Source organism: Artemia franciscana, chromosome 8 (assembly GCF_032884065.1).
Source record: "Artemia franciscana chromosome 8, ASM3288406v1, whole genome shotgun sequence".
Taxonomy (NCBI): Eukaryota; Metazoa; Arthropoda; class Branchiopoda; order Anostraca; family Artemiidae; genus Artemia; species Artemia franciscana.
The window spans coordinates 32,991,334-33,001,572 of NC_088870.1; the positions used below are offsets into that span (position 1 = coordinate 32,991,334).

Below are 10,239 nucleotides of genomic sequence, written 5' to 3' on the forward strand. Positions count from 1 at the left end.
TTAGGTACATTCCCTCCTCTAAGTTATGCCACTGACGTAGCCTTGAGGAGAGTTTAGCGGTTTAGCCCCGAGGGGAGTGCAAGCTCTACATAAAAAAAGAAAAATCCATTCTGAGTTTATATTGAGGATAAAAAAAACCTTCTTTATAGTTAGATTCCTTCCCTAAAACGAGTTGAACCCTTCCCAAAATGAAACACTGTCAATAATCAGTAATTAATAACTACTGTTGATCTTTGGCTGAATACCAATCTAATTATCTGCTTCTAATAGCACTGGCTCATAAGAGTGTTCTTTTATTCCGAATTTGAAATGCTGCTACAACTAACTAAATCAAGCAATCAATAAACTAATGTCAGTGAAATTTGTGTTTTTAATGATTAAATAAAAACCATGTCAATACCAAATTTTTCATGCACTGTAAAATGTGTCCATTTGATGATGCCCCACGTACAAAAATTGCTTGTTTGGGGTTTTCTATCAATTTTGGTGCCCTCTTTATAAGACCTCGTTTTGATCTCTGATTAGATGGTTTCCTAAAAAAAAAAAAAACAAAAAAAAACAGTAATTAGAAAAAATTTTATTTCCAGCACAACACTATTTTAAGGCTTCTACATGTCAAATTTACAGTTTCAGATCGCAATCTAGTGCCCCGTCTCCATAGACCAAGGAGCCAACCAGCTTCAGCTCCCATGAGGGTTAGAATTCAAGATGGGTTTAAAATCACCAAGCACTAAAACAAAATAATTCGCTGGACTAATATTTGGAACCTTGAATTCAATGCATAATAATGCAAGACTCTCCACCTTGGGAAGAAAAACGCACACACTCAGTACCATATGAATTGTAGTGATAGGTCTCACAAGCTATTTCCAGCAGCCACGCGGAGAGATCTTGGTGTCTTGGTAGACAAACTAGTTGAATTTTTTTGATAGTTATGCGCAAGCAACTATTGCGAAGGCTAATCAGACACTTGGCTTAGTAAAAAGAAAATCCATTAGTAGACAAGTCTAGTTCGACCAAGGCTAGAGTTTGGAATTTGTATTGCATGCCCAATCAACAAGACTGACAAAGCAGCCCTGGAATCAGTACAGAGCAGGGCAATGAAATGTATTAAAGACCTCTATGATGTCCCTTATCCCTCCCGTCTCTGAAAGCTTAGTATAGCATTTCTAACATATTGTCACAAAAGAGGCGATGTGATAACAGCACGCAAGCTTCTAAATGCTAAAGATACCATTCTTGGTCTTTTCCAACCACACAATTCAAAGACTAACCAGACTAAATAATAAGTTATTTTTAAATAGAGTTGTCAGCTTGTGGAACTCCTTTAGTGAAGAAACAGTGACTTCTACCAGTATGGATGCGTTCAAGTCATCAGCAGACAAGGAGTGGCTCAACAAACTGTGGTGCACTGTTTGGGAGGTCATTGATGACTAACTATTATCACTGAAGCTGGTGGACCCGGGATTCATCTTATTACTAGCGTCCGATTTAAGGTAATTTATGGTAAAACGAATAATCCGCTCTGACAAAGAACTCCTAAATTTAAAGACGAATCACTATAAGTCTCCTGTAAAGCAGCTTTGTGACGGAAAAGGGGTATAAGTAGCTGAAAAGTAACTTTACATGCTTTTTTGCCTGTAACAGACAAGCAAATCATACCCAAAAGAAAAGAAAGTACTCAAGGACACTACATAACGAGTGGTTACCTCATGTTAAGTGACACAGAACTAGGGACTTAAGAAGCTTTTTGATGCAAGATATGAACACTAAGGACTTCAAAGATCCTAAAAAAGGTGCCTAGAGGAACCAAACCTCTATGCTGGTGGCATAAAATAGACTAATTCAGGTGCACTCTTAAGATTTAGGATGCTTATCATAGGCAATACAATAGCGCTGCCTAAGTAAAGAACAATGTTTGCACAATGTGTTATTTATTCTTTGGTTTTTGTTTAGACCAGGGCACTTCGCATCAAAGGAGTTGTTGTAGAAACTTCGAAAAGGGCTCATTCAATTGGAAATCCAAGGGGATAATGCCCTTTTTAATAGTTGAAAGGGATTGGAGGGCAGCTAACTCCCCACCTAACCCTGCCATTTCCCCAAACACATTCAATCGAAATTTTGAGCCATTTTGTTCAACCTAGTTGAAAAATCCGGAAATAATGTCTTTGAGGATGACAAACCCCCAACAGCCCTCAGGGCAAAGGTTGTAAGTTATTCCCTGTGGGGCATATAAGGTTTTTTATAGAAAGCATTGTCGTAGAGACTTCAAAAAGGGCTCACTCGATTGGAAATTGAGATGGCTACTGCCCTGATTAACACTCGAAAGTGATCAAAGGGCAAATACCCCCCACTATTCTTCATTTCCCCACACTTCCAATCAACATTTTAATACGGCCATTATGTTCAACGTAATTGAAGTTTCGGAAATTATCTCTTTGAGGATGACAACCCCCCCCCCCACAGCCCTCAGGGCTAAGGTTGTGAGCTATACCCTGGGGGAATTTAATGTTTTTATAGAAAGCTTTGTCATTGAAATTTCAAAAAGGGCTCATTCAATTAAAAATTTAGAGGGCTAGTGTGCTTATTGATAGTCAAAAGTGATCAGAGGACAAATATCCCCAACAGCCCTTCATTTCTAAAGGACACTCCTGATAGACATTTTGATATAGCCATTTTGTTCAACGTAGTTGAAGGATCGGGAATTCGTGTCTTTGAGGATGACACCCCCCCCCCCCACCCTGCAGCCCTAAGGTTGTGAGTTATGCCCTGAGGGCATTTAAGTTTTTTTATAGGAAGCATAGTCATCAAAACTTCAAAAGGAGCTCATTAGATTGGAAATTGAGAGGGATAGTGCCCTTTTTAATAGTCGAAAGTAATAGTCGAGAGGAAGAATCACCCCCCCCCCCTCCCCCACCACGCCCATCATTTCCCCTAAGACTTCCAATCAAAATTTTGGTACAGCCAAATTTTGTTCAACATAGTTGAGAGGTCTGGAAATTACGTCTTTGAGAATGACAAACCACCCACCCCCCACAGCCCTCAGGACAAGAAAGCGTTGTCGTTGTTACAACAACAAAGCGCTTGTCATAGAAACTTCAAAAAGGGCTCATTCAATTGGAAATTGAGAGGATTATTGGAATTTTTATTAGTCAAAGAGTGATCAGAAGGCAAATGACATACTCTCCCCCTCACGTCCATCATTTCCTCAAACGCTTCCAATCAAAATTTTGAGATAGCCATTTTGTTCAACATATTTGAAAGATCTGGAAATTATGTCTGAGGATAGCATATCCCCCCAGCCCTCAAAGCAAGGGTTGTAAGTTATGCCCTGAGAGCATATAAGGTTTTTATATAGAGCATGGTCATATAAACTTTGGAGGAGGTTCATTGGAGTGGTGATCAGAAGCTCTAATGCTTTTTTTATGAGTCAAAGTGATTAGAGAGCTACCCCCCCCCCCAAAAAAAAAAAACACACACGTCATATTGTCCCAAAATGTATCTAATAGAATTAGAGGCAAGGGTTGCAAGTTATGCCCAGGGCGTATTTAAGGTTTTTATGGAAGGGATGGTTGTATAAACTTTAGAGGAGGCTCATTTGGTTATAAATTTGAAGTTCTAGTTCTCTTTTAAGAGTCAAAAGTGACAGGGGGTAGTTAGCTCCCACTCCCAACTACCCCTCTTTCACACACGAAACTGTTCCTAAGATATTTCTGGTGCCCTTTTGACAGCCTGCATGCAGATGGCATGTTGTCATCTGTACAACAAATATTCTATTAGAATTTCACCTTTATACCTTCATAGATTTTGGATTTTGAACTAACCAGAATACACTGTGTGTATATATTTAAAGCTACTCTTATGGTTACTGAAACTAACAACACTAATGACATTAAGTTGAAATTTTCAGGGATTGTTAAGGGGAAATTTCAATTAAATGAAAAAACTATATGCATGCAAGTATTGTGCAGGGCATATAAGCAATATAGGGCATATAAGGACATAGACAGCAATGCTCTTGATGCTCTGTCATAGCTAGTAATATCATTCATATTTTAAAGGAGCTAATTTGATTGAAAATTAAAAGTTCTGGTGCCCTCTTAAGAGTCAAATGTTATTAGAGGGCAATCAGCCCTCCTCTTTAGCTGATAATTTTCCAGACCCATCCAATCAAAATTTTAAGACAGTCATTTTGTTCAGCATAGATGAATGGTCTAGTAACTATATCTCTAGGGTCATTGGGTCAGTCAATTCCTCATAGTTACATAATTTGCCCATTATGCTTAAAAACTAAATGTTGCTTTAAAATTAAATCAAAACGCACTGTTTCTATGCTGGTTGCCTGTAAGACATCTCAGCAATATACCAAGAATGACTGAGGATATTAAGCTCAAATTTTTGGGGATACTTCTATTACTATTTGTGCTCTTAAAATTTTACAAAATCAAAAGAGTGCAAGTGTATCACGGCTCTGAAAGAGCATAGATATATTTTTTGGGGGAATGGTATTAAGTTTTATCTATCCGGTCAACTAGAGGATGTATATGACTAAATTAAACACTATATTTGCATCAATATTTTCAAAAGGGTTTATGTTGTTTTAAATTGCTGAAAAAAAAATTTCCAGCATATAAATAGCAAGCCACACTATAAATTCTTGAAAAAAAAACAGAAAAACTCAAACTATTATTTTCTTTTTCCCTGAAAAAGACAATGTAAATATAAAACGAACAGAAATAAATTAAAAAAAAAAAATCACACAAAAAGTTTTCAAAAAAAGTAAAGAACTCCATTAAACCAAAAAATGAACAAAAATAGAATCAAATAATCTACCAAGCATACAACTACCACAAATCAGCACTAATAAAGAAATGAAAACCAAAACAAACAGAAAGTACAATTTATACCTGAGTCAAACTCAAAATGACTAAAAATTTACATGAGTAAGGTTCAAAACCCTTATACTTTCTAAAATCCAGAATATAATTTGCACTTTAGTGAAAAAAAATTCAAATGAATGTACATTGTTGGTTTAATATAGCCTACATATACTGATATTTATTCCTTAAAATTTTAATTCATTAAAGTTATAGAAGTGAAAACATTTAAAAGAATTTTTTCAGTATAGTGCATATTATATTCTGGCTTTTAGAAAGCATAAGGGTTTTGAAGCCAACTCATGTTAGTTTCTGTTCGTTTTGAGCTTGACTTGGGTATTTATTGTAATTTTTGTTTGTTTTGGGTCCCCTTTATTTATTGATGCCGATTTGTAGTAGTTGCATGCTTGGTAGATTATTTGATTCTATTTTGGTTCATTTTTGGTTTAATGGAGTTATTCACTTTTTCTTGAAAAATTCATTTTGTGGAAAAAGTTTTTCTTACTTACTATATGAACCAAAGCTATATGCTGGCTATATGAAGTAAGACAACAATAAAACTAGAAAACAGTCACTGACAAAACTTACCACCTTTGTGTTTTACATCAAATGATACATACATGCACATAGAAGGTATGGCCCCCCATCCTTGACATTGGCCTGAATTTTAGGTAATCATAATTATTTAAAAATTTATGTTTTCATATTTTGACCTCTCTGGAAAAATAGTCTACCCCCCACCCCTCCCAAAGGTTGGGCCTGTGTGCAACTATGTGTCAAAATAAACTAAACTAACACAAAGTATAAGTCAAAAAATAAACATAGAACTAAAAGGAGAAAAATAAGCAAAAACAATAAAATCAACTAGGACAAAAATGGGTTGAAGACAACATAATATAAGAGGATAAAACTATGGGTAACAAAAACAAGAGAGTCACTGAATAACATAAAAATTAAAAGCAAACGCTTCAGTAAAACAAGTAAAACACTTCAGCTTAAAAAGGTAAAAAAAAAGACAAACAACTCTGTAGAATAAAATACAGCAATACATTAAAGCTGTAAAAAGGATTTAAAAGGAAAAAACTGGAGGGGATCAGCAACTGAAAAGCTCAATCACAAAGGATTGCAAACATTTTAAATCAACTTCATTGTAGAATTAACAAAAAAATTAATAGGCACTTTGGAAGAAGCTGGCTGAAGAGAGCTAGGTTTATGAGGATTACAGGGTTCAGGTGAATACCTTGGTTTCAGTAATAAACAAAAAGGATTTGGTAAATTTTAAAAACAGATCAGTCCTTCCACCTTTTAAAGTAAACAAATGGGTTGTTTTAAGCAGGTAAGAGTAAAGCATCTTATCCTCATCATAAATGATTCTTAGAGAATATTTTTGGTCAATTCAACTTTACAGTGAAATTCATTAGAAGCCCAGTAGAATTAAAGAATAAAGAATTAGTAAGCATCATTAACATGAATGATAGATGCAGTGAATACTCAAAAAGCACCAACAGTCATGGCAAAGAGTTTCTTCCATAGTTGAATTTTTTTTGAAGAACAGGATGATAAGTTATTGAACAAATACAACTCGGAACCACAGTAATGACAGTGGTCAATTGTAGCTCTAAAATGTGGGCAATTCAAAAGGGGGGTGAAGATGTGCTAGATAATTTTTTTTATGGGAATTCACTAATAATAATATTAGGTACTTGTTTGACTGGTTGTATGTCAAATGATAAACTGTATAAAAAAACAAGGCTAGTCCCACTTCTTAATTATGTAATGAGAGGAAGATTAAGATGGTTAGGACACATTTTACAGACAATGGATTACAGGTTGCCAAAATTGCACTTTTTGGCTGTCCATCTGGGAAAGAACAATAAAAGGAATGTCCGTGAATAGGGTTGGAAGAAGTTGCAGGAAAGGATTTAAAAGAAAAGATCCACTGTTAACACCAAGGTCTGACTATATTTGTTCAGCCAACTAAAGAAAATTCAAATCAACTAAGCCAAGAGACAATTCCTGCAACCCTGCCTAAGCAATTCAAAAGAAGGCTCAACAAGGAATGGGAGGCCAAACCATGGAGATTCCAGTGGGAAAACCCCTCCTAGCCCTCACTACCATAACATTCTTGGAAGACAATAGAGAGTCAGCTTGGAGGATGATAGAGCTTGTCATATCCAACTATCTTGCACACTCAATCTGAAATTGCTGTTGTGCAGTGGTGCCAACTCTAAATTGTTGGAGAATGATTCTTGAATCATGCCTACCATGTGATCACTTTTACCAGGTGGGCTTAAATTGCATCTCTCAAGTCCTGATAGTTTGTTGCTTGACCTTAACATAGCAACCAGATCAATCCCTGTCACCAACTATGGAGCATCAGAGTTCTTGCAACTAATTTGCACCAAAGTGTGAATTAAGGTAATAATTGTTGCAATGTAGTTGACAGAATTTTTCAGGACTTCCTTCAAAAATACCCCTTTACTCAACAATTACAAAAAAAATACAATAAACATCAAAGTCAAGGTAAAACATTTTTGCCAAAGTTTACCTTGTGTCTAATAGATGTTTGGAAGTATTTAACTGTATTTAGAAAGCACTTATTGTACCTATTGAAATTTGTTAAATGCTTAATGTGCTTTAGAGCTCAAAAATATAACTTATTCTTTTATAGTTACAAGATTCTTTATAGCCTACATTTCCCTATTTGTACAAGCTAGCAATACTTTTTGATAGTTCCAAAGGTTCTACAAGTGTCCAAGATTATTCTGATTTTTGTTTTTTTGCAAGAAATTCATTTTGAAGTTCTTCTATTTGATGGAGCAAAATAATTATGCTTGTTAGAATTAAATAAAAAAAAAGAGTTTTTTTAACTGAAAGTAAGGAGCGACATTAAAACTTAAAACGCACAGAAATTACTTCGTATATGAAAGAGGCTGCTTCCTCATCAACGCCCCGCTCTTTACGCTAAAGTTTTTACTGTTTTAAAAACAAGAATTGAGAGAAAGAGTCAAACTTTAGCGTAAAGAGCGGGGCGTTGATGAGGAAGCAGCCTCTTTCATATACGAAGTAATTTCTGTGCGTTTTAAGTTTTAATGTCGCTCCTTACTTTCAGTTAAAAAAACTCGTTTTTTTTATTTAATTTCTGAACGTTTTTGAATCAATGCATGTTTTGATTTTGGCTCTCCGCAGAGGAATAATCAAAACGAAATTTGCATATTTTTTTGGGGGGGGGGCTAAATGGCTTTCTCATAATTTTGATCAAATGATTTTGAGAAAAAAAGAGGAGGGGGGGCGAAGCCTAGTTGCCCTCCGATTTTTTGGTTAATTAAAAAGGCAACTAGAACTTTTAATTTTTTACGAATCTTTTTATTGGTAAAAGATTTACGTAACTTATAAATTAGCTTAAGTAAAGAACTTTTGTATTCTCATGTTTTTATTACATATATGAGGGGATTCGCCCCATCGTCAGTACCTCGCTCTTTACACTAAAGCATAAATTTTATCCCAATTCATTAAGAATGACCCCCTGAATCACAAAAGCCGTAGAATAAGTAGTTGAAATTACCGAAAATACTTTAGCGTAAAGAGCGAGGTATTAGAAGGAGGTGAGCCCCTCATATGGGTAATAATTTCTGTTTGTTTTAAGTTTTATTGCTGTTCCTTACTTCCAGCTGAAAAAGCTTTTTCACTTTTATTTTTTAATTGTTTTTTTTTTTAATAATGCTAGTAAATCCTGCTCTCCCTTCATGGAAATTTTCTTCTCCCATTACAAATTCTTGAAGGAAAGTTCCCCCAGCATATCCCCCTCTTCTCAACCCCTCCCCCAAACCAAAAAAATCCTCCTGAAAACGCCTGTATACTTCCCAATAACCATTACTATATGTAAGCACAGGTCAAAGTTTGTAACTTGTTGCCCCTCCCACGGGGACTGTGGGGGAGTAAGTCATCCCCAAAGACATAGTTATAAGGTTTTTCGACTACGCTGAATAAAATGGCTATCTCAGAATTTTGATCCGTTGACTTTGGGAAAATAATTAGCATGGGAGGGGGCCTAGGTGCCCTCCAATTTTTTTGGTCACTTGAAAAGGGCACTAGAACTTTTCATTTCCGTTAGAATGAGCCCTCTTGCAACATTCTAGGACAACTGGGTTGATACGATCACCCCTGGAAAAAAAAAAAATAAATAAAAAAAAAACAAACACGCATCCGTGATCTGCCTTCTGGCAAAAAATGCAAAATTCCACATTTTTGTAGATAGGAGCTCGAAACTTCTACAATAGGGTTCTCTGATATGCTGAATCTGATGGCGTGATTTTCGTTAAGATTCTATGACTTTTAGGGGGAGTTTCCCCCTATTTTCTAAAATAACGCAAATTTTCTCAGGCTCATAACTTTTGATGGGTAAGACTAAACTTGATGAAACTTATATATTTAAAACCAGCATTGAAATGCAATTCTTTTGATATAGCTATTGGTATCAAAATTCCATTTTTTAGAGTTTTGGTTACTATTGAGCCAGGTTGCTCTTTACTACAGTTCGTTACCACAAACTGTTTGAAAGTTACTGTAATTGATTGCAACAAGCTCTCTTTAATGTGTGGTTTGATAGGCACCAATCTAGGCTATACCCTGGACTATATTTTAAATCTTGGATTTATTTCTAAGAGTTTCATTTACCCAACTGAAGTCCTTTTAGAAAAGCAAAGAAACATTCATTTTGAATTTTACTGTCTTATAATAAACCCTATGCCTAGTGTATATATAAACTCTGATTTTTTTATTTGTATTATATTTGAACTCACTTCTCAGCAGTTTTAGGTCAGAGTTCAATGCAATATAATGTCAAATAAAAAAGATAATAGTGTAAAATGATTTTGGCTACAGTAAATAGCCTAGGCCTTGACTAAAATGAACAAAAATTTGGCCTACACATGTACATCTTTGGCTGAGACATAGAACCAGATAAAATCCAACTAGAAGGGAGCTGAGACACAATTGGTCACACTAGCAACCACTGGGGTGGGCTAGGTTAAATTTAGAAAATTTAGAAACAATAGGCAATGGGACAACTCTTTTAATACAGTTCTTTGTTCAAAATGGGAATCTTGAAGCACAGTTTCCAAGATATTCCACAGTTCTAATAATTCATTGGCATAGTCTTGGCAAAAAATCTGCTTAATATCTTACTTAATCCTTTGAATAACTGCCATTACGAACAAACCACGTTTGGTATCTTTTATATTTGACGAGGAAAAGAAAGGTGACGTTATAGGAAGTTGCAGGCCGAAGAGCCATAGGCAACGTGACAGGACCTAACATCGGATGGCGGCGATTTATACTACGGTCAAACACAAGTTCTGAA

General features: G+C 35.6%; 1 protein-coding gene across 1 annotated transcript in view; it reads right to left on the reverse strand.

Moving 5' to 3' along the window:
* The window catches only part of LOC136030313 (ribosome production factor 2 homolog), a 31,009-nt gene extending 20,821 nt beyond the window's left edge, over window positions 1–10,188 (reverse strand). The window contains exons 1-2 of the mRNA XM_065709208.1: window positions 10,065–10,188; window positions 401–533 (exon numbers count right to left, since the gene is read on the reverse strand). Of these exons, the coding sequence (XP_065565280.1) occupies window positions 401–533; window positions 10,065–10,087 (156 nt within the window). The 5' untranslated portion in view covers window positions 10,088–10,188. The remainder of the gene's footprint in view (window positions 1–400; window positions 534–10,064) is intronic.
* Window positions 10,189–10,239: the final 51 nt, after the last annotated feature.